The sequence below is a fragment of the Nomascus leucogenys genome, chromosome 13 (assembly GCF_006542625.1).
Source record: "Nomascus leucogenys isolate Asia chromosome 13, Asia_NLE_v1, whole genome shotgun sequence".
Taxonomy (NCBI): domain Eukaryota; kingdom Metazoa; phylum Chordata; class Mammalia; order Primates; family Hylobatidae; genus Nomascus; species Nomascus leucogenys.
The window spans coordinates 99384525-99408650 of record NC_044393.1 but is presented as its reverse complement, the minus strand read 5'-3'; the positions used below and the strand labels follow the sequence as shown (position 1 = coordinate 99408650).

Genomic DNA, 24126 nt, shown 5'->3' with positions numbered 1-24126 from the left:
GTGAGGAAATGCAGGGGATGCCATGTGACAAAGTTACACAATGTTCTCAACAATGTCACAACCGCTTCCTAGGGCTAAGGCAAGGACCAACACAATACTCCCCAGCCATAAACATATTGGTAATATTGCTTAACCCAAACTTAAAATTTGGAGCAACTAGAGGAATGCATTGCTACCTTCAGGAAATACTCTCTTTCTCTTTTGTAAGAGACAGAGCCTCACAGTGTTGCTCAGGCTGGGGTGCAGTGGTGTGATCATGGCTCACTGCAGCCTCGAACTCCTGGGCTCAGGCGATCCTGCTTTAGCCTCCTGAGTAACTGGGACTACAAGCGTAAGCCACAATGCCCCGTAGCTTTTGTTTGTTTTGTTTTTATTTTAGTGGAGACGAGGTCTCACTATATTTCCTAGGCCGGTCTCAAATTCCTGGGCTCAAGCAATCCTCCCACTTCAGCCTCCCAAAGTGTTGGGAGGCATGAGCCATCGAGCCTGGCCAGGAAATACTCTCTATATTGCTATTTACAACGTTTCTGATAAATATCAGGCAGCAGGAAAGTTTATTTAAAATTGGAAATTAAGTACAGAGTCACATTCTCCAGGTGGGGGTAATATCCTTATAGGAAATAAAGAGCGCCTTCAGCACACAGACCCCACAGGTGAGTTTGGGTACAAGGAGGGACCAGTCCTGGTCTTTCCCCACAGGTCCTGAACCCATGGAAAAACAGGCACAGGCATCAGTTAACTTAAGTGCAAGGAAAGTCAAGCTGAAGAGAGGCTTGAACCTGAGGCCCAAGTGTAGAAGGCAGGTCCTACTCCCTAACCTGGGTTTGCTTACCGGGGCACGGGAACAGAAGGAGATGATCTGTATCCTAAAACAGACTCGCCTAGAAGAGGAACACTGGCCACAGGGTAAGCAGCCTTGCCTTCAGCACCTTCATCCCACCCATCTGGGAAAGGGATTGTGTGGCTGGTGCAGGCCCTCACCACCTCATCAGACAGAGCCTCCTCCCACAGGGAAGAAGGGTGGGGAGAGGGCCAGGGTCATTCCAGCATCTCCTCTCCTGGGAATAGACTACATGTTTCCTTGTGAACACGTGAAGACAAGGGAGTAGGGCTCCTCCGCAGTGGGGTGGACGGGCCACATTGCTGAACAGTGACATCGAGTCTCAGGTCCAGACCTGGAGTGACCAAGTCCACCCCCTTTCTTATCTCTCCATTGGAACAATTGCCACATCCTTTTATTTGATTTTATTTCCTAGGTAAGTGTCAATTCCATCTGCTTCTGATTTCCCATGTCACTGCCCTGATCCCCACACTGTGGTCTTCTGCCCGCATCTGAGTGCCGCATACTCAGCCTTGCCCCTGCATCAGACCCTAGCCCAGCACAGTAACCAGAATGGGCTTCCTAAGCACAAATCTGATTTGTTCCGCCTTCCACTTCCTTGTAGCTTCATTCTTGTGCTCTCACTCAGGGCCCTCACACATGCTGTTCCCTGCACCTCTGACACCCTTCCCAGCTCCCTTCACCTGGCTAACTGCACTCATCCTTGAAGCCTCCACTTCAGTTCCACCTCTTCCAGGGAGCCTTTCTCCCATCCCTGCTTGGGCGTGAAGGCCCACCGACTCTCTGCTGTCTTGCAGCACCTACCAAAGAGGCTAATACTGAGTTGCAGGGCTCCTTAAAGGCATGGCTGCATCTGTCTTGTTCCACACAGCACAGAGAAGTATTTCTTGAATGAATGAGCAAATAAATGTGTGAGGCAGTGGACAGAGAGGGGGTAGCTCTATGGCCGATTCTAAAATGAGCCCCAGATCCCTCTTGGTGCTGTCAGCCTCACCCTCTCTACACCACCACGATGCAAGGGTGGGCCTTTCTTGCCTGCCAACCTTGTCCTGCTGTTGCCTGGGCTGCCCCTCGCCCCGCGCCTCCCTCCTGTAACTCCATGGTTGGAGGAGTGCTCCATGCTCATTCCCTCTTCAGTTATTCCTATGGTGAGGGAGAATGTCACTCCCTCTGACCTTGGTTTTGCCTTTTGGAGTTGCAGGGGGAAACCCCTTTCTCCCTCCAAGCCATCTGACCACCTTTCAACATGTGGAGGCAGTTTTCCCACAGGCTCTGTCTCCGCTCTGAACATCCAGCTCTGGCTCTTTCAAATATTCACTGCCTTTGTGCCCCCTGGGGAGCGCTGAAGATCCCCCAAGGCCATGGCCCACGCTTGGAGCCACCTGTGCCTGTGCTAGAAGGTAAGCTCTCCCTTTCCAGCCAGGCAGATGGGGAAAGGGTACTCAGTTTTCTGAGTGACATTTCTCATCTGTAGAATGGGACATCATGCCCTTCTATAAAGAAGCAGTGGTGATGCCGGACCTTCTGCACAATGCCTGCATTCACCGAGCATCCCTTGCCACTGCAAGTGTTCACATGGGATGCTGAGCGCTGTCCCTGCTCCAGGTGTCATCTGTGGACCCCAGAGCACCATCTAATGCCACCAATGCCTCCTTTGGTTGCAGGTCCCAGCCTGCCATTCATGCTGCCCACATATGCCACTGGCCACCACCCAGACACCCAGAAGTCCATTCTTCCTGTTCCATATCTGTCAGCCCCAAATGGAGCTATCTTAGCTTTAGCCCATCTTTCCAGCCCACAGCTCCCATCCAGCCTGATGCAGTCTGCAGGTGGGAGAGGCCTGTCTTCTTTGCCTTTCATAAAGTTTTTAATTGGAAAAAAGAAAAAGTGAGCCAGCAGGGCCCAGGAGAGAGCCCTGTGGTCCCTGGAGATGGCTCAGGGTGGGCCGGCAGCCGAATCCACAGCAGGGGACTCAAGGGTGGGTAGGCTTGAAGGAGGTGCTAGTGGGTGGGAAGGTGCCCCCCGTGGGGGCCTAAGTAGATGCAAGAGAAGCTGAGCTCCAGCTTCAGGTCTACAGCACCCACTCTACTCTCCCCAGCAGGAAGCAGCACTGCGCTTTTACCTTTTCCTGCCTCCGTTTCCCTTCTAACTCCCCCTTCACCATCACCTCACTTGCATCTTACCCAGGCCTCTTCCTTCAGAAGAAAAGTCTGTCTTTGAGACACTTTTGATCCATTCAGTGGGCAGGGATGTCTCCCCCCGGCCACCCGCCATCACAGACCCCACCTCAGATTCAAGAGCAGCTGCCACAAACACAGTGACCTGCAAGAAGTGAAAGAGCGAAGTGGCTAGGGGCAGAGTAATAGCAGCCAGTAAAGACTGAGGGCTCATTGCGGGCTTTGAGAACTATTTCAAGAATTTTAGGCCAGTCGCAGTGGTTCATGCCTATAATCTCAGCACTTTGGGAGACCAAGGCAGGAGGATCACCTGAAGCCAGGAGTTCAAGACCAGCCTGGGCGACAAAGCGAGACCTCATCTCTACATTAAAAAAAAAGAGAGAGAGAATTTTATGTGGTTTAATTTATCCTAACCACAACACTATAAGGTAAGTGCTGTTATAATCATCGTCACTCCAGATAAGGAAACTGAGGCACGGGGCATGAAGGAACTTTCCCAGTGGTCAGGGCAAGAGTCCCAACTGGGGTCTCTCCACCACATTTAGCCCTCAGAAATTTGCTCTGCCCAAACCTCAGGGGCCCTCACAGGGACAAGACAGCCACCCCTTTATTCAGGGTCTCAACCCAGCCCCTCCTCTCTTGCCCCCAGCACTGAGGCTCAAGCTCAAAGGCCATTTATCATCTCACACACAGCCTGTTCCACTCATTGACTTTCACTGCTGTGCCCCTAGGGTCATTTGAGTTTGTAGCCCCTAAAACAGGGCATGGGGAGGAGATGTGACAAATCGGAGGGCTCTCGCCCCTTTGAAAAGGGACAGCCCCTCCTCAGCTCCACCCGATTGTCTCTAAGGGGACTGGTGGTCTGGTCTTGCCAAATTTCTCATTTTTTAAGAGATTCTGGAAATCTGGCTCTGATGTGAAATCTCTCAGTCTTTAAGGTTGGTGCCTAATAAAAGTGTTTAGGACACAGTGAGGGCTGAGCAAAACCTGTCCGCCCTGCCCAGTTCGTAACACTCACCTTGAGCTTTCCTTGCCTGCCACTTGTCCCCTGCCCTCCCTTCTATTCCCCAGCCCAGAAAACAAACCAGCATTTCTCACTGAGAACTCAGGGCCCCCAGTTTGGGAAACACTGCATTAAGAATTGCTGTCACTTATTTATTTGTTTATTTATTTATTTATTTATGAGACAGGATCTCAGCTCCGTCGCCTAGGCTGGAGTACAGTGGTGCGATCATGGCTCACTGCAGCCTCAACCTCCTGGGCTCAGGCAGTTCTCCCACCTCAGTGCCCCAAGTAGCTGGAACTACAGGTGTGCACCACCACACCCAGCTAATATATTTAAATTTTAGTAGAGAGGAGTCTTGCTATGTTGTCCAGGCTGGTCTCAAACTCTTGAGCTCAAGCAATCCACCCACCTCAGCCTCCCAGAGTGCTGGAATTACAGGCTTGAGCCACTGCACCTGGCCTGCTGTCACTTTAGTTGGCTTCTTGTCAACAATGAAATTATAAACAAAACGCAGAGTCTTTTCAAAAACTTGAGGACCCTCCCCCTAGAACAGATCTGAATCCCAGTTTGAGAAGCAGTGCTTATAAATCCTCATGATGGCTGCTAATGGGAAGGGCAGGGGCTGTTGGAGAATCCCTCTCAACTTGTCTGTGTCTTAAACCCAGAGTACCAACCCCTGAGGACTTCGGAGTACATTTGATAACGAATGGGGGAGCAGTCAGATAGTGACTCAAAAAGAACATGGACCTTATGATCAGAAAACAGGAGTTTGAACCTCACTTTCGACACTAACTCGCTCTCCAGCTGTGAGTCAGTCCTTAAAGAACTCTCTACGCCTTGTGTTCCTGTCTTAAAATGGATATAGTAATAGTCATCCCTTCAGCTTCCTGGAGTGTGGAGAGAACCAAATTGGATAATGCATGTTGAACTGTTTTGTAGGCTAAGCTCCATAAAGCTCTATGTGTTAATTTGGAGGTGTTTGACAAAGTGTTTCCCTGTATCTTTAGGGTATGATACATAAACGTGGGCTGGATGCAGTGGTGTGCTGGTAAATGTTTAACAACTGGCTCTTGGCAGGACAGCGAGTGGGAGCAGAGCTCTGGTTTGTATCGTTCGCCAATTCCTGTGGTATAAATACCACTAGCTGGGTGCAGTGGCTGGGCCTGTAATTCCAGCGCTTTGGGAGGCCACTGTGGGAGGCTCGCTTAACGCCAAAAGTTCAAGACCAGCCTGGGCAACAAAGCAACACCCCATTTCTACAAAAAATTTTAACAGTTAGCCAGACATGGTGGCATGCATCTATAGCCTTAGCTACTCAGGAGGCTGAGGCAGGAAGATGGCTTAAGCCCAGGAGGTCCATGCTGTAATAAGCCATGATCACACCACTGTACTCTAGCCTAGGTGATAGCCAGACCCTATCTCAAAAAAAAAAAAAAACTCCCATATTGGCTGATGTTAAGCTACTGACATGACACACTAGCACATTGCTGGCTGGATGTTACTATAATTGGGCAAATTTGCTAAGAATTGAAGAAAGACTAAGCCCCAAAGGGTGTACATTAGTCTGGAGAGAGAGAGCCTTGTCTTGCTTCCTGTCCCTTTCTCAATACATTCAGCAAAGATTTAGATGCAGATTGATGGTCATACTCACTAGATTTGTGAATGACACACAGCCAGAAAAGATGGTGAATATTTTGGATAACAGAATTAATATTCAAAAGCTGTCAACATTCACCTTCTACGAATTATGAGCTAATTCTTAGAAGATGAATATTAACAGGAGTAAATGTTACGTGTCCATTCTTGAGACAAAAAGACAACTTTACAAGTAGGGGATAGGGAGACATGTTTTGCGTAGAGTAGGAAAAAAAAGTGGCTGGGTGCAGTGGCTCACGCCTGTAATCCCAGCACTTGGGAGGCTGAGGTGTGTGGATCATTTGAGGTCAGGAATTTGAGACCAGCCTGGCCAACATGGTGAAACACTGTCTCTCCTAAAAATACAAAACTTAGCCGGGCGTGGTGGCACGTGCCTGTAATCCCAGCAACTCAGGAGGCTGAGGCATGAGAATCGCTTGAACCCAGGAGGTGGAGATTGCCTTGAGCCGAGATCACGCCACTGCGCTCCAGCCTGGGCAATAGAGCGAGACTCCGTCTCAAAGAAAGAAAGAAAAGAAAAGAAAAAAGTTGAGGTTAAATTGACAATAAGGTCATTTCAAGTCCACAGTGCAATGGGTGATTACCAAAGAGTGATAAATTAATGGCCATGATGACTTTACTCAGTACTCTGTGACTTAAAGAGAATTTTCACATATGGCAAATCATTACTATTTTGCTATTCACAGTAACCCAGTGAGAGAAGTAAGATGATAAATACCCACTGATGAGGAGACTGAGATCAGAGAGGTTAATGGTGACTTGGCACTTTTATCCTCCTATCAATGGATGATGGAATAAAGGCTCAAACTCAGGCCTTCTGGCCCAGGTTCTGCCCTGTGCTTTGCACCCTGCTTGGAGGCCTTGCTTTCATTGGGCAAACCAGAGGATGTTCCAAGGGGAGGCCCAGGTGGTAGGTGGACTAGCAGGCAGGTCTCATCATGATCACCCTGGGAGTCCTGAAGAGCAGAGCTGTGGGGGTGTTGAGTCACTAGGGCCGCCCCAACAAAGGACCACAGACCTGGCAGCTTAAACAACAGAGATTCCTGGTCCCAATGTCGGAGGCTGGAAGTCTGAAATCAAGGCGTCAGCGGGGTTGGTTCCTTCTGAAGGCTGTGAGGGAGGGATCTGTCTCAGGCCTCTCTCCTTGGCTAGAAGTTGAGCATCCTCTCCCTCTGTCTCTTTACATCATCATCTCTCTGTGCAAGTCTCTGTGCCCAAATTTCCCTTTCTTGTAAGGACACCAGTCCTATTGGATGAGGGCCCACCCTAATGACCTCATTTTAACTTGATTATCTCTTTAAGGACCCTATCTCCAAATAAGGTCACATTCTGATATATTAGGGGTTAGGACTCCAACATATGAATTTGGGGGGACACAGTTCAGCTCACAGCAGGGGGACTCTGACAGGTGCCTTCAGAATTTGGAGATGTGTCTTACAGAGGAGCGAGATGGTCAGAGCCTCAGGGAGCTGACAGGGGTTCAAAACCCTGGGCTATCCCCATCACAGGAAGAGCCAAGGCCCTGAGGGACAGGTCGACTCCCTGCCACTGTCCAGTCCTTGGGCCCCTGGGCTGCTGGAACACTAGTTCCCCACCTGGCTCCATGAAGAGCCACAGGGCAGCCTCCAGCCTCCCCTTCTGGCAGTTACCCTGGGCAGTTAGTATGCCACCTTCCCAGCTAGTCCCGGGCATGGCCCCACGGTCTGCTCCCCCTCCGTCGCCACCACCACTGCTTCTGCCCCATGCTGGCTGCTGACGCTGCCTCCAGCAGAAGCTTGGGCCCAGCTCCGCCAGCCTCCCCAGAACTCCATGGATCCCACCATTTACCTCCTCACCTCCACATCAGGGAGAAGGAGGTGGCCTGCTGAGGAGTTAGGTCTGTAGAGGGTGATTGCCTCCATCCCAGAGGAACTCCCACAGTTCCTACCCCAGGCGCTGACCTGGCCTGGCCTGGTGGCTTCTTGTATGAGACCATCTTCACAGCACTCACCTTGGGCTTCGGGGTGGCCTGCAATCATGTTTTCCTCTTCCCACACCCTGTGCCAAAAGCCACTGCCATCCTGGGGCACTTTCCAAGGCAGGAGCTGACATTAGCTCCTCTCCATTTTGGGGCAAAATCCTGACTTTGGCCGGGTGCAGTGGCTCACACCTGTAATCCCAGCACTTTGGGAGGCTGAGGCAGGCAGATCACTTGATGTCAGGAGTTCAAGACCAGCCTGGCCAACATGACAAAACCTCGTCTCTACTAAAAATATAAAAATTAGCCAGGTGTGGTGGCAAGCACCTGTAATCCCAGCTACTCGGGAGGCTGAGGCAGAAGAATCGCTTGAACCTGGGAGGCAGAGGTTGCAGTGAGCCAAGATCACACCACTGCACTCCAGCCTGGGCAACAGAGTGAGACTATGTCTCAAAAAAAAAAAAAAAATCATGTCTTCAGGAACCTGGCCTTCAGACCCAGTGGCTGATGATTGCAGGTCAAGAGAATGGAAGGTGCAGAGGTCCTGAGGTGGGCAGGGACCCAGTGAGCTTGAGGACCAGATAGGGACTGGTGGAGCTGAAGGCACCCACAAGGTGGAGTCAGCCCTGTGAGCCCTGGCAAGGAATTTGGATTCCGTCAGTGCCGTGAAACCACTGTCAGATCTTAAGCAAGGATGTACTATGGTCCTCATTGCATTTTTTAAAAGATCACTCTGGCCACGCTGTAGCGAGAGACAGAATGGAGAGATGGGATGATCAGTGCAGAAGAAAGATCGTGCTGGCCTGGACCAGGGTGGTGACAGAAAAATGCAGAGACCAGTGGGCTTGAGAGATCAGATAATAGCGCAACCAATCAAATTTGCCTATGGATTAAATAGGAGGGCCAAGGGAGAAGAAGATGTTCATAATAACAACCATGGAACAGCATGGAAAATGGCCAGACCCTGGAGCTGGGCTGAGGGAATTGGATGGCTTGAAAGATATGGTGATGTAGATGGGCAGGATTGAGGTTTGGAGGGATAAGAGGGACATTCTCCAAGGTGGAACCTGGGGAGGGCAAAGACAAGGCTTTGAGGCTGGTGAGGAGGCCCCCTTGGTGAAAGTGGTAGGGCCTTGGTGGACACATGGACATCCTGCCTCTCTCTCCCCTCCCTCCCCAGCTGCCTTCCAGGTTTTAAGTTGTGGTTACAGCTTCGGCCTTGATTTAAATCCCTCAGAACACCCCTTGGCATTTCTTTAATTTAAAAAAAAAATAATTTAGCAGGAGTGTCTGGCACATTCTACTTCTTCCCATCAAGTCTGCCCACAGCCTCTGGGCTAGGATCTAGGCTAGACACAGGCCACCTGGATGAAAATCCCAGCTCCACCCCTACTAGCTCTGCAATCTTGCACCAGTCATTTTGCTTCCTTAGGCCTCAGTTTCCCCACTTGTAAGGTGGGTTAAGGATTGTACTCGCAAGGTAGGGTGACTGTGAACATTAATTGAGCTCAGAACAAACAGTGGCTGCTCCCAGTAAGAGTTGTGTGTGCTGGCTTCCCTGTTACTAGTTTCAGCCTGCTGGGCTCTGCAGGGCACCTGTCCTGCCCTTTCCACTATTCATGACTCTAGCCAAGATAAAGCACGAGTCTTGGGTGCCTCTCCCCTGACCTTCACAGAGGTGCCCAAGGAGGCACAGCCCCTGAGACCCACAGCACCCCATGCCAGCCTTGGGCATCCCGCCCAGCTGGGGCTTTCCCTGGCTGTGCTCAGGGTCTTGCTTAGGTGTCGCTACTCTGAGACACCTGTTGGGGTAGCCCTGCCCCACCCTGTTAGGGACACCTCCTCTCCGCTCCCACGGGGCCCTAAGGACACACCTGGCACAAAGCCCTCTATCCATCATGTCTTTCTCGATGACCACCAGGTCTCAAGGGCAGAGGCCATGTCATGCGTGTAAATGGGCAGCATTTCCCAGGAGCCGCCCCAAAGGAGGTGCTCACTAAACGCGTAGAGGACAGAAGGCAGAGGAGCGCACGGGGTGGGAGGAGGCCCTGCTTTTCCTCGGATGCTGTTACCAGCAGTTCCCAAACCTCAGCTTTTCTAGGCCAATAACTGGCCTTACAAAATCTTTTTAAATTTAAGTCCCAAAGCTGGGCATGGTGGCTCACGCCTGTAATCCCAACACTCTGAGTGGCCAAGGTGAGAGGATTCCTTGAGCCCAGGAGTTGGAGATCAGCCTGAGCAACATAGCAAGACTTTGTCTCTAGAAAAAATTTAAAAATTAGCCGGGCATGGTGGCACGTGCCTGTAGTCCCAGCTACTCAGGAGGCTGAGGTGGGAAGATAGCTTGAGCCCAGGAGGTCCAGGCTAAAGTGAGCTGTGATCACACCACTGCACTACAGTCTAGACGACAGAGCAAAACGCTGTCTCAAAAAAAAAAAAAAAAAAAAAAAGGCCGGGCGCGGTGGCTCACGCTTGTAATCCCAGCACTTTGGGAGGCCGAGGCGGGCGGATCACGAGGTCAGGAGATCGAGACCACGGTGAAACCCCGTCTCTACTAAAAAAAAAATACAAAAAATTAGCTGGGCGTGGTGGCAGGTGCCTGTAGTCCCAGCTACTCGGGAGGCTGAGGCAGGAGAATGGCGTGAACCCGGGAGGCAGAGCTTGCAGTGAGCTGAGATCGCGCCACTGCACTCCAGCCTGGGCGACAGAGCGAGACTCTGTCTCAAAAAAAGAAAAAAAAAGAGGTTTAAGTGCAGTGGATGTGCTATGTGTGGTGGCTTCTGAATGTCTCCCTCCTGTCCTGCAGCCCAAGCTGCAGCCCCCACAGCTCAGTTGCAGGGCCACAGGCTTCCCATGGCATGACCCCTGCATGCTAACACCACCTGTGGCTGCTCTCTGCCCAAGGAAGCATCCAGGGGTTTGAGTAGACCCCACACTTCCCGCAGGGCTCCCAGAGCCACCATAATTAGCCACTGTGAATGGTCACCTGGCTGGCTTCTAAGAGCGGCAGCTTGGCCTTCGCCTGTACCCACCATGGCGTTTGTGATGAGCCTGTCGCCGAAGGGCTCTGAGAGCTCCCTGGTTCCACTGCGCCCCACCCTAGCTGGGGGTTGGTTGGCAGCAGGATCATCCAAGTCCGGGAGATAAGGCAGATGAGCAGCAGCCGAGCCCACAGGGAATCCAGGCTGTGGGACAGGCAGGCAGGACCATTGGGAAGCTGATGTTAACAGCTGCTGCTCGTTAAGTGTTGACCCTGTGCCAGGCACTGTGCTGAATTCTGCACATGCTCAACCACATTTTAATCCTCACATCCACCCATGCATCACATGAGGGACCCCCAGTTTTGCAGATGAGGAAATTGAGGCTCAGACAGGTCAGGTAACACGATTAGGGTTATGGTCACTCAGTGGCTGGGTGGGGTTTGAACCCAGAACCAATTGACTCAAGGGCTGTGGTTCTCAACCCTGGGGCAATTTCACCCTCCAGGGACAAGGGTCAATGTCTGGAGATACTTTGTTTGCCACACTGGGTAGAGGATAGAGGCCAAGGATGCTCCTGACATCATACAGTGCACAAGGCAGCTCCCACAATAAAGAATCGTCCAGCCTGAGATGTCAGCAGTGCCAACTGGAGCAACTCTGTTCTAGAATCCAGGCTAGGAGCCATCACAGCGTGGACTGCAGAGACCCTGCCCAGAGCAGTGGGTCCAGGCAGGGGTGGAGAGCACAGCCAGCCTTAGTTACAAGGATTTGCCGAGAGCACGCCCCAGCATCTGCCGCCTCCCCACCGCCCGCCCCTTGGTGAGTCTTCGTGAGGCTTCTTGCTGCCACTGTAGCCATTTGAGCCCCAGAGTAAAGTCTGCTGAGTTAGTAGGGTGCTGTGTGGGGACGGCAAGACGCTGAGCTTACTGTGAAGTCCTTGGTCATGGACAAGCCCCACAAGCCCCATCTCTTCTCAATCCCACTTATGTTTGCCTGGTTCTCCAAGAAATTGGTGGTCCACTCAGCATAGACAGAGCCTGTTGCTGTTCTCACCACTTCTCCTACCCCTCTTAAGGGCCAGTTGGATCCTCCAAGTTCTCCAAACCTAGTACCAAGTGGCACCAGGAAGGCAAGGCGAGGTGGTAGGGGGCTGTCCCAGGGCACCGCTTGGCTATGTCGGGGTAACGACAGGTTCCCAAAGGATAGCCGACTGAGGTCCAGGTAGGGGGCGGGGTGGCGTGTCGCCATGGGATTCGAGTGTGCATGTCGCACAGGAGTTACACTTGCTTGTGAGGACCAGAGAAGCCACAGGAACAAGGGGCTTGTTCCAAGTTTAACTAGCATTCATTTTTTATTTTTTCTTGTTTTTGGCTAAAAAGGAATGTTTCCACAGTAACAAAGGGAACCTTCTCAAATGCATTGAAACTTATTTCAGACACCTTGGTGGTAGCACATTTTCTCGAATTTGTATTCCCAATGTTTCGAACAATCAGCTTGAGATTTTGAGGGGTGTGTTTAAAAGGATAATTAAGGGTAATTCAGCTCAGCTCTACAGGCTTCCAGGATCTTGATTTCCTTCTTTAAAAGGCAGGTGTTTGGGGAAGGTGGGGTGCGTTTGTTGGTTAAAGCAGTCAAGCTTTAGCATGGGGACACTGGGGAGGTAGCTTGGGGTAAAGGAGAAAACCCAGGGACCCTGAGGACAGGAAACCTGATTTGCAATCCTAGCCCCACCCTGTGATAGCACAGCGAATTTTGGCCAGTCACACAACTTGTTAGAGCCTCATTTTCGTTATCTTTATAATGGGGACCCTGCCAGGAACCTGATACAGTTATCTGTTGGGATCAGACAGGTTACTGTGTGTGGAAGTGCTTGGTCAATGGTAAAGTCCTATACAAATCTAAGCCAATGTTATTACTGCTATGGTAACAAGTCTCGGCCAGGCGTGGTGACTCACGCCTGTAATCCCAGCACTTTGGGAGGCCAAGGTGGGTGGATCACGTGAGGTCAGGAGTTCAAAACTAGCCTGGCCAACATGGTGAAACCCCGTCTCCACTAAAAACACAAAAATTAGCTGGGCATGGTGGTGCGTGCCTGTAATCCCAGCTACTCAGGAGGCTGAGGCAGGAGGATCGCTTGAACCCAGGAGGCAGAGGTTGCAGTGAGCCAAGATGACGCCATTGCACTCCAGCCTGGGTGACAAGAGTGAAACTCCGTCTCAAAAAAAAAAAAAAGTCTCAGGTTGTAACCTCAGCTGGCATTTGGAAATCCGTGCTGAAGATCCTGAACGGGCTCGGAGTGGGCTCTCTTCACCTCCACCCATCACATGTTGGAGGCTCTGTCATGTGCCAGGTACTTGGGATTTAGCAGTGAAGAAAACAGATAAAAAGCCCTGCCTCCTTTAGAAACACACACACACACACACACACACACACACAGCCCCTAACGTTTTGGAGCTTACATTCTTTTTTTTTTTTTTTTTTTTTTTTGAGACAGTGTCTGTCTCTGTCATCTAGGCTGGAGTGCAGTGGTGTGATCTCAGCTCACTGCAACCTCTGCCTCCCAGATTCAAGCAATTCTCCTGCCTCAACCTCCCGAATAGCTAGGACTACAGGTGCCCACCACCATGCCCAGCTAATTTTTGTATTTTTAGTAGAGACGGGGTTTCACCATGTTGGCCAGGTTGGTCTCGAACTCCTGACCTCAGGTGATCTACCCACCTTGGCTTCCCAAAGTGTTGGGATTACGAGTGTGAGCCACCGCACCTGGCCTGGAGCTTACGTTCTAATGGAGAAAAAGAAAAGTCAGGCATCAATGTAAGGGAGTAGATGATACAGAAAGGTGGAAGGTGTAGGCTTCTGTAGGGAAAGTGGAGGGGAATAAAAGAAATGGGCATGTGGAGGGAGAGGGCTTGCAGTTTTTAATCAGGGAGACAGACTGTGCCTCATTGAGACGGAGACGTGTGAACAAAGGCTTTTGGGAGGTGAGGAGTCTGCCATGTAGATTGCCAGAGGAAGAGCATCCTGGGCTGGCATGGACCTGGAGTTTCCAGAACACCGTAGGGAGCCCAGAGGCCAGGGCAGAGAGAAGGTGGCGGGGGAGATAGCAAGAGGTGAGAGCAGAGGGGACAGGGAGTAAGGATGAGACCAGATCCTGCAAGACCTTCAGGACCTTGGCCCTTGCTTGGAATAAGACAGAAGGCCTGGAGGGTTTAGAGCAGAGCAATGCCATAATCTGACTCCCTTTTTCTTTTTCTTTTTTTTTAGGCAGAGTCTCACTCTGTTGCCCAGGCTGGAGTGCAGTGGCGAAATCTCGGCTCACTGCAACCTCTCCCTCCTGGGTTCAAGCGATTCTCCTGCCTCAGCCTCCCAAGTAGCTGGGATTACAGTTGCATGCCACCACACCTGGCTAATTTTTGTATTTTTAGTAGAGACGGGGTTTCACCATGTTGGCCAGGCTGGTTTTGAACTCCTGACCTCAAGTGATCCACCTGCCTCCGGCCTCCCAAAGTGCTGGGATTCCAGGCGTGAGCCACCGCGCCCGGCCCTGACTCCCTTTTTAAAGAACCTGTTGCCATGTCGAGAACAGACTGTCGGGGTGAGGCTGGAAGCAGGCTACCCAGTAGCTGTGGTTTGGAGCTCGGGTGGCATCCGGGGAGAGGTGAGAAGCAATGGGCTGCTGGTCCACAGCCAATAGGATGTGCCTTCATAGTGAATGTAAGGTGTGAGGGACAGGCAGGGGTCCAGAGTGTTCCAAGGTGTGGGCCTGGGCAGCTGGAAGGAGGGAGAAGACTGGGTGAAGGATGGGGTTTGAGGCAAAAGAGCAGGAGCTCATTTTGGACAGACCATGTTTGAGCTGTTCACTGAAGACCCAGGTGGAAATGCCAAATAGGTGATTGGATAGATGCGTCCAAGGATTGGGAGAGAGGACCAGGCTGGAGGAAACTGGGAGCTGCCGACATACAGGTGGTGCTGGACATGATGTGACCGCAAAAAGGATGAGATCTCTGAGGAAGTGAGCGTGGAGAGGTGAGGAGGACCCAGGCCTGAGTCCTGGCGCTCCTGCATGGAGAGGGAAGGAGAACTGGATGGTCCCCGGGGACTCAGAAAGAGCAACCCAGGAGGCAAGAGGTCAGCCAAGAGGGAGAAGTGTCCTCCCTCCACGGGAGGAAATGTTTGAAAGAGGACAGAGTGTTGTGACTTTGCCACGTGTGGTGGCTCACACCTGTAATCCCAGCACTTTAGGAGGCCAAGGCAGGCGGATCACAAGGTCAGGAGTTTGAGACCAGCCTGTCCAATATGGTGAAACCCCGTCTCTACTAAAAATACAAAAATTAGCTGGGTGGGTGGCAGACGCCTGTAGTCCCAGCTACTCGGGAGGCTGAGGCAGGAGAATCGCTTGAACCCAGGAGGCAGAGGTTGCAGTAGGTTAAGAACTGACAGCGGCATTTGCCAATGTGGAGGCTACCGGTGGCCCTGCCAGGGGCATTTCAGTGGAGCAGCGGGAGCAGCATCGACAGGATTGGGATTCAGGGAGAATGGAAGAGCACAAATGAGACAACTCTTTTCAGAAGTTTTGTTGCTACTGGGCAGCAACCTGTAGGATAAGTAGGGTTAAGAGAGATTGTTTCAGGAGGCCGGGTGCAGGGGCTCACGCCTATAATGCCAGCACTTTGGGAGGCTGAGGCGGGAGGATCACTTGAGCCCAAGAGTTTGAGACCAGCCCAGGCAACATAGTGAACTTCGCCTCTATTTTTTTAAATGTAATACAAAATGAAAGAAGAGCACTTATTTCCAATGAGGATGTAACAGTACTTGTGCATGCTGCTGGGGGAACTCCAGGGGAGAGGGGAATGTTGATGAAATGATGGTGTGGGAGAGAATTGCTGGAGCAGTGTCCTTGGTGTGGAGGAAGGACGGAGCTGGCACACGGAGGCATGGCTGGCTGTAGTCGGGAGCACAGATAGCTCATCTGGAGGAACGGGATCAGCTGCTGGCAGGCAGAGGGTGTGGTGGGAGGCTCTGGAAGTTCTTCGGAAGCTTCTTTTTTCTCAGTGAAGGGGAAAACAGGGGCACGAGCTGGGAGTGAGGAGGATGGAGGAGAGGTTGGAAGTCAGAGGAGGGAGAAGCTGCAAAAAACTCCTGTCGGGGTGTGGGAGCGGGCATAGATGTGGCTGTGCTGTGGGAAGAGTGGCCGGCCAGGCAGCACAGTGCCAGCTGAGCTCGTGCCAAATCCACAGTGAGACCGGGTGGGGTGGCTGTGTGTTTTCTCTGGCCACATTCAGGTGCGTGGTTGCAGGGGAGGAGTTGGTGAAGCTGGATTTACGGCTTAAGAGAGTCAAGAGTATATGCAAGGGGTCGGGTGCAGTGGCTTATGCCTGTAATCCCAGCACTTTGGGAGGCCAAGGTGGGCGGATCACTTGAGGTCAGGAGTTTGAGACCAGCCTGGCCAACATGGTGAAACCCTGTCTCTACTAAAAATACAAAAAGTAGCTAGGCATGGTGGTGTGCACCTGTGGTCCCAGCTATTCAGGAGGCCGAGGCACAAGAATTGCTTGAGCCCAGGAGGCAGAGGTTGCAGTGAGCTGAGATCGCGCCACCTGGGCAACAGGGTGACACTCTGTTTCAACAAAAAAAAAAAGCCAGGTGCAGTGGCTCATGCCTGTAATCCCAGCACTTCAGGAGGCCGAGGCAGGCAGATTGCCTGAGGTCAGGAAGTTTGAGACCAGCCTGGGCAACACAGTGAAACCCCATCTCTACTAAAATACAAAAAATTAGACGGGTATGGTGGTAGGCACCTGTAGTCCCAGCTACTTGGGAGGCTGAGGCAGGAGAATTGCTTGAACCCGGGAGGTGGAGGTTGCAGTGAGCCGAGATCACGCCACTGCACTCCAGCCTGAGTGGCAGAGCAAGACTCCATCTCAAAAAAAAAAAAAAAAAAAGTACATACAAGGGAGGTTAAAATGGTCAATTGTGTGTTACGTGTCACCGTCAAAACAGCCAGGAGATTCAATGTGTAAGAGCAAGGGGTAGCTGTGGGGAGGGATGCAGAGTGGTGAAATGAAGCAGAGGTTCCAGAGGAGTCACAGGATTTGGAGGTCAGGGAGCTGGACAGGGTGAACTGGAAAGAGGAAAAAGAGGAGATGGTGGTCAGTGAGTGGGGTGCATGGGACTGAAAGTGGGGGGCTGCGGTTGCTGCAGTCATCTAAGAGATGACCTTGGGAGTGCATGGCTGAGGGAATAGGGAGAATCGCTGGAAGAGGAGCTGCCAAGGAACGGAGAGGCCAGAGATGTCCGGAAGAGCATGCAGCAGGCTGGACAGGAGTGGTGCTCCAGAGAGTGACATGAGCCAGAAGCCAGAATCCGCACGAATGAAGGCTCCCTAGCTGGGGGTAAGATGCAGAGTCAGGGGTCTGGAAACAGCAGTGAGGGGCAACGGGGGGCCATACCCACCCTGAGGCCAGTGGTCGAGCCACTGCTGGAAGGGAGCCTGGCATCTGCTTCTGGAAGGCACAAAGGATGCTTCCGGAAGAGGTGGAGCATGTTGGAAATGTTCCTTAGGACAGACCACACAGTAGGAGGGTTTCAGGGGCTGGGGAGAGATGGCAACTGTAGGAGAGTCTAGGGCCTTGTGGGACTCAAAGTGCAGGAGTTGAGGGGTCTGGGGCTTTCTGTGGTGACTGATGCAGTTGGGGATAAAGGGCAGCATGAGATTGAACCTGGTGCCCTCAAAGCCAAAGGCAGGTCAAGGGCTCCCCTGGCCCCATGGTGCAGAGTGGAAGGTGCAGTGTCAGACCCGCAAGGACAGCCGGGCGGCGAGTCCGCGCGACACTTCCACAGGGGTTTTATTTACACATCCCACTGCCCGCTGCCATTTGATTTAATATTCTCAAAAATTTGTTTAGAGAAATGCAGATGGACTTTTTGTAACTATTCACTTCTCTTCACTCCGGTGACACCCAGACCCCAGAATGCAGTGATTGGCAGGAATCCCCCTGAACACCTGTTCAGAGCAGTAGCTGAGGCCCGTTCCTGCCTCACAAGTCCTCAGAAGCTTCCCGAGGTGAGGGGCAGGACGCTGGGCCACCAGGATTGTCCTGACACTGTCATGGGGAGCTGTTAGCTGCAAAAGACAGAGAGAATTGGAGATGCCAGAATGGGGCTCCCCTCACTAAGAAAGAGGAGGGCTGGGGCCTGGGGAACACAGGACACACGTGGAGACAGCTAGCAGGGTGGCCAAAGGCCTCCCCATACCAGGCAGGGTGGAAGAGGCAGGGCCCTGGCCCAAAGCCCCGGTGAAGCGGGCAACACTCTGTGCCTTGCCAGCATTTCCAGAGGCCGAGGTTGGAGGGAAGGCAGCAGCACCCTCATGTCACAGACGAGGACAGAGCTCCAGGGAGGAAACGGCATTCCCAGGGCCACACAGCCCGACATGAGCAGATCCCAAGTCGACCAGAAGCCACAAGGCTGCCCCCCAGATCCCTGGCAGCCAACATCTGGATGCAGCCAGCATCTGTAGAGAGATGGGGATGCGGGTAGGATGTCTGAGACATGCACTGGGTGACTCCCCTGGCACCTCAGGCATTTGGGACACTGCTGGGGCAGGGTGGGAGTGGGGCCTTAGCAGAGCCAGGGGATATTATGGGGATGGGTGGGCTTCCCAGTCCTGGCTGCCTGTTAACCAGGAGGCCGGTGGAGCCAGAGATGGCTCCCACACACCTGGGAGGAGGAGAGGGAAAGACTGGCTACTGTTTGGAGTCTCAACCACCCTATGAGTCCCAAGGCCATGCGATCCCCTTGTGTTTGCCCTGGGTTTCAGCCACATCTAAGGCACTGAATCTGGCCAGATGTGCCAGGTGTTGATCTGGAGGGAGAGGAGAGGAGAGTGAGGATGGCTCTGAGTGACCCATCCCTCCCTCCAGGGGCCATACAGCCAGCAGGTCAGGGCATTGCCCAATTCAGGGTCCCTGGATGTGTCCCTATTGCCCGCCAGGCAGAGCCACACCCTGGAAGGTGGGAGAGAGGTTATTAGCACCCCTCAGGATCCCACGTAAACACCATCCCACAGCCCAGCCGTGTCCTTGCAGAAATGGGGACCAGGCTTGTGTGGCACGTTTTTATGGGGTATGTGACCTGCTACAAGCGACCACCTCATTAATGGGGAATAAGAAAAAACCTGCTGTGAATCCAAAATGTGCCTTCCCTGTGGGCCAGCGGGATGCTCAGAGCCCAGCGGCCCAGCCCCGCTCTCCTCCTGCCACCAGCAGTTTATTGTGTTGTGTGTGGTGGGAGGGGTGTCAAGGAGCATCCCATTAGACTAAGGAATCCCACGCAGGCAAAGAGAGGAAGGAGGCCTCATTCATTCCACTAACCTTCGCATGCACCTGCCTGCCGCACAGGACCCTGGGGACCCCAAGGTAAGGCCCACCCTGCTGGCTGGATGCTGAAGGTGTAGGGGTGAGGGCTCAGCCAGGTGTGCGTGACAGGGGCAGAGCCACCCAGAGAGCTACTCTGAGGGGAGGACGGAGGGAGTGAGTGGGAGGGCCGCGTCCCTGAGGACTCCATAGAGGAGGGGGTGCTGAGCTGGGACCAGGCCTCACTCCTGGTGAGCAGCCCCCACTCAGTCGGTGCGGGTCTGCTTCCTGGCACAGCTCCGTCGCTCTGCTCCCTCCCTCTGTCCCCCTCCTTCTTCCCAGTCTGCCTTGGTTCCTGCCTCTGTCTTAGGAAATTCTTGGATTTCAGAGCTGGAAGGGCTCTAGGAATGCTCTGACTTAAGCCTCTCCTTTCACTTCTGAGGACACTGAGGGACAGGGAGGTACAGCGACTTGCCCAAGGTCGCACCATTATTTTGGTGTCCTAGTTTTTCTTTGTTTTTTTGCTTCTATATATTGCATTTGTCTCTTTCGTGTATGTTTGCAAAAGTGACACAGAAAGACAAAGTCACACAGAGAGACAGCCCCCTTGATAGCAGCAGAGAGTGTCGGGGGTACAGAAACATCCCAACACAAACAGAGAGGGGCACAGCTGCCCTGGCCTGGAAGCAGCATGAGGGCAGCCAGGAAGAGGAGGAGGAAGGTGCCTGATGCCTCTGGCCTGGCCTTCGGAGCGTCCCCTCTGGTAACCGTCACCTAGAGGTGGGGGTTGAGGTACAGTCTCCCCTCCTCCCTCTCTGGAGCTGGGCGTGACCCCAAGGACTAGCCAGAGGTGCCCCGGGGCTGGGGCTTAGCCCGGGCAGGTAGGCTGGATGGCGGAAAGTGGGGCCTGGTTTAGGGATGGCCAGAACACCGAAACCAAGGCTTTGTGGTCCTCAGAGCGCCAAGTGGTCTCACTTTCTCCCTCCCATCTCTCTCTCCCTCCCTCTCCTCTCGCATTCTCTCTCTCTTCTCTCTCTCTCTCTCCTCTCTCTCTCTCTCTCTCCTCTCTCTCTCTCTCTCTCTCTCCTCTCTCTCTCTCTCTCACACACACACACACACTCAGGCCGCCCCAGTGAGGGTGATCGTATTCCCCTAAGGAGAGCTTTATTGCTGGGGGTGTAGGGAAAAGGGAGTAGAGGCAAGAGCTCTCTCCCAAGCAATCCGTTCTCCCTCCAGTCTCGCTTCCTTTGTTCCTCCCTTCCCTTCCTCCCTCTCCCCTCGCCAGCTTCTCTTCTCTCCTTCCAGCCCCTTCTCCCAAGTTCCCCGCTCTCCCGCTCCTCCTGCCGCGCCCCCCGAGCGGAGTCCCCGTGGTGGGACCTTCACGGAAGGCAGGAGGGCGGGACTGCGGCTGGGGCCCGGCCTCGGTGGCCATCTTCCCGCAGGGAAGGAGTTAAGTCTCTTCCCCGCATCCCTCCTCCCTCCGCCGCCTCCCCGGCCGCCGCGGAGTCCTGCAGCTGGGCCCCGGGCTGACCTTCACCGGGAGGGAGGCCGCGGCGCGCATGCCCAGGCCGGGGACCGGCGAGGGCGGAGGGAGGGGCGGCGGGGGCCGGGCAGGCCGGAGCCCCCCCGGCTGCCCGGCCGCCGCCCGCTCGCTCGGGCGCGGTGGGGGCGAGGCGGCCGAGCCCGTCCCGCAGGCCGCGGCGCATCTCTCCCTGCGCGGGGAGCGGCGCTTTGCCATTTGGTGCTGGTGGTGCTTCAGCGAGGGAAGGAGCGATGGGGGGACGGCAGGGGGGACTGCGGCGCCGGGCGGCCGCCCTCGCCCCCGACAGGCGCACGGCCTGCCCCAAGTGCGGCGGGCGCCCTATTGCGCTAGGAGGAATCCAGGCTCTTCCCGGGCCTCCTTCCCACCCGCAGGAGCCATCGGCGGCACGGCACACCTAGCGCCCTTCTGGGGTTGAGCCACTGGGGATCCTGGCCTTTGTGAGGAGGGAGCCCTGGCCCGGGCCCCACAGCTGGCGCCTCCCCAGCTTTCTGGTCTGAAGGCTTCTCCTGTCGCCCACCTAAAAGCAGTATGCAAATGTGTCTGGGCCTGCCTTGTGAATGGGGCCCACCACAGGATGTGGAGGTGCTCAAGGTGTGCCTGTGTGTGCAGAGCCATGTGGCTTCCTCGACCTTTTGGCGCTTGCATTGGTGTGTGTGCCTGGTGTGTGTGTGTTGGGAGGGTATGTGTGCAAGGTGTATCTATTGTCTGTGTACACTTAAGGATGTCTCCCAGAGGAGTGGCTTAGGAGGGGTCTTATGTATGGACTTGGGTGAAGCTCACCAGCTCCTCCACAGGGGCCTCACCATAGCTCCTGGTCTAACTACCTCCTGCAACCTCTTCCACCACCAAGACCAAGCCCGGGATCTCCCAGGCCCTGCCTCAAACTTCCCAGCTACCCAAACTGGAGTGCCCAGCATCTCCTCTGCTGTCTTCTTTTCCCAAAAGGTCTAATAGTTGAGAACACTGAGCTTTAACAAAGCCTAGGGGTGTCTATCTCCAACCCCCAGAACCTCCAAGGCCTGTGGTTTCCCACGCCCCTGCTAGACGCACCCGTGGTGGGTGGGGGTGCCCATAGTAATTCACACCATCAGGTAAATGGCAGAGTACCAGCTCCATCCATTGGCTCATTGAGCTTTGCAAGCATCAGGTATCTGGGGTACTGTTGAGTTCCTGTGCCCAGGCATGGAGGAAGAGTGGGAATTAAAGATCAGTCTCTGACCTTATGGGGACCTTAGCCTCTCTAGGAAAGCAAAGCTAATATCCCTGAATCACAGTGCACGTCAGGCCAGTCCAGTGCCAATTCATGGTGCTGGGTAGATGGCAATGAGCATTTGGAGAGGAGAAAAATCTTTCCATACAAGTAGGACAAGGGAAGGCTTCCTGGAGGAAGTGGGGCCTGGGCTGGGCTTTAAAGAATAGGTGTGATTTGGACAAGCAGAGGGAAGGCAGAGGGCAGGCAAAGGGCATTCCAGGTAAAAGAATCGGGGGCAGGGGCTAAGAAATGGGAGTGAGCGGGGACTTGGGAGGTTAGCAGGCAGACTGGGCAAGTCACTTCCCCAGGTTCCCAGCAGCATGACCTATGGCAGACAGAGGCAGACCACCCACCCATCCCCACCCTGTCAGGGCCCAGGCTCTGTGTGTGTGGGGGGGGGGTGTGGGGGAGTCTAGGCTAAAGCCCTGGGAGAGATTGGGTAGCAAGGGGATCTCTAGGTCCCCCTTCAAGCTAGAGGTGGCAGAGGAGCATCCTGGACCAGATGCCCTCCCTGACATTTCAGATTGACAGTGGGCACCTAAATGAACAGTGACAGCCAAGAGCACAACCAGGGCCAGCAGACAGGCTGCAGGCAGAAAGGACCCCCTGGGCAAAGGCATTCTGAAGGGTTTAGGGTCAGTACCCTTCAGTCTTCAGGGCCCAACTTCAAGTAAGTGTTTCAACAAACTCCCCTAGGCACCAGGCTATGGTCCTGCCCTCACCTGGATTCTCACAGTGAGGCCCCAGCAGACCCCCAAACTTGACCCAAGGGGCCTTGTTCCAAAGCCCACGGGCTCCTCCCCAAACAGGAGGAAAAAGGGGCGTGGCCTTTGGGGACCTGGGTAGGCCCAGGACTCCCAGCCTGGGTATGTCAGGATTTGCCCCTCCTCCTTCCGGTCCCTCCTCCACTCCAGGGACTGCCAACTCCTTCCACACGCCCTTTCTGGGGCTCCTTTGCCACCCCACCCCACACCCCAGCTTCAAGACCCTCTCTTTGGGGTCTTGAGGCCGGCCCAATATGCCCACTATACCCAGCCCAGCTGCCCCAACTCCTCTGGGTCCCCTAACCCCACTCCACCCCCACCCCAAGGAAACCAAGCCCAGCTTGCCTCGTTCGCTCCACGCACCCACCCGAGCACCCTCCTGGCGCTGCGCCATTCCCCACATTCATTCTCTTCCTGTTCTCATGAGCACAATCCCTGTCCCTCTTTCTGAAATACTTCCCCTATTGCCCTCACTTTCTCACAGAGCGGCAAACAAAGACTCACATACCCAGAAATAGCCTCGCACAGAGCTGAAAGGCACAGGCCACGTCCTGCCACACACGCAGGCGCGCGCGCACGGAGGCTGTCGTGGAGGGAGGCACACAGACAAGGCGTCTGTCTGCATGCACATAAGCTGCCACGCCACAAAAGGGCGCGGACACACACGGCGTGTGAGACAAGGGCACACACAGCTGTGGACGCAGGGCCACGCCGCCGCCCGGGCACACCCACCGCCGCCGGCCCCGGGCAGGCGCGAGGCCTCTCGGGCCGGGCTCCCCCGGTTCCTGCCAGCGAATGTTTCCCTGCTCGGCCTGCCAGGTCTCTGGGGAAAGGGCCTCAGAAATGCAGCAGGAGCCGCTGGGGGAAAAGTTGGAACTGACTGTTCCCTGCCTGGCGCGGCCGGCGAATTCCCTGACGGAGAAACTATTTGTGGCGAGAGCCGGTGGCCGGCGACCCCCCGCCGCCTCCCCTGGCGTCCCCTCCCCGCGCCGCCTCCCGCGGGCCTCGGCGGCTTCGGGCTGCAGCACTGCTGCCCAGCGCCCGCGGCCGGGCTGGTCGGCGCGCCTCGCCGCTTATCTGCGCTGTTTGGACAGCGGGCTTGGAAAGGCAGGCGGCCCCGTCCCCGCCGAGTCAACAGGCAGACCCCGGGCCGCCGGACTATTTCTGTCTTATCAGTGCAGGAATGCGGCAGCCGCGGCGGCGGCGGCGGTGGCGGGCGGGCGGCGGCGGCGTGGGCCGTGGGCCGTCAGGGCAGCCCTGAAGGGGCCCCCTCCCCACTCCGCTCGAGTAGAAGTGTGAGAGAGCCCAGCAGGACTCAGAGGGGAGAGTTGGAGGAAAAAAAAAGGCAGAAAAGGGAAAGAAAGAGGAAGAGAGAGAGAGAGTGAGAGGAGCCGCTGAGCCCACCCCGATGGCCGCGGACGAAGTTGCCGGAGGGGCGCGCAAAGCCACGAAAAGCAAACTTTTTGAGTTTCTGGTCCATGGGGTGGTGAGTGGGGGAAAGTTAGCGGGGGAGGGCGAGCGAGCTGGCTCGGGCTGAATGGAGGGCTGATCGGGAGGGGCCGGGAGGGCGCTCCCGCTCTCCCACCCCTCTAGTGGGG

The 24126-nt window shown here is 54.4% G+C and overlaps 1 protein-coding gene across 3 annotated transcripts in view; it reads left to right on the top strand.

The window, feature by feature from the left end:
• The window catches only part of SMARCD3 (SWI/SNF related, matrix associated, actin dependent regulator of chromatin, subfamily d, member 3), a 38810-nt gene that overhangs the window by 5281 nt on the left and 9403 nt on the right, over positions 1–24126 (top strand). Inside the window, exon 1 of one of the 3 annotated variants that reach the window (XM_012512262.2) lies at positions 23531–24014. The exons of the other annotated variants lie outside the window; for them this stretch is intronic. Within the exon in view, the coding sequence (XP_012367716.2) occupies positions 23937–24014 (78 nt within the window). The 5' untranslated portion in view covers positions 23531–23936. Of the gene's footprint in view, positions 1–23530; positions 24015–24126 lie in introns of those variants that run through there. 3 annotated transcript variants of the gene reach the window in all.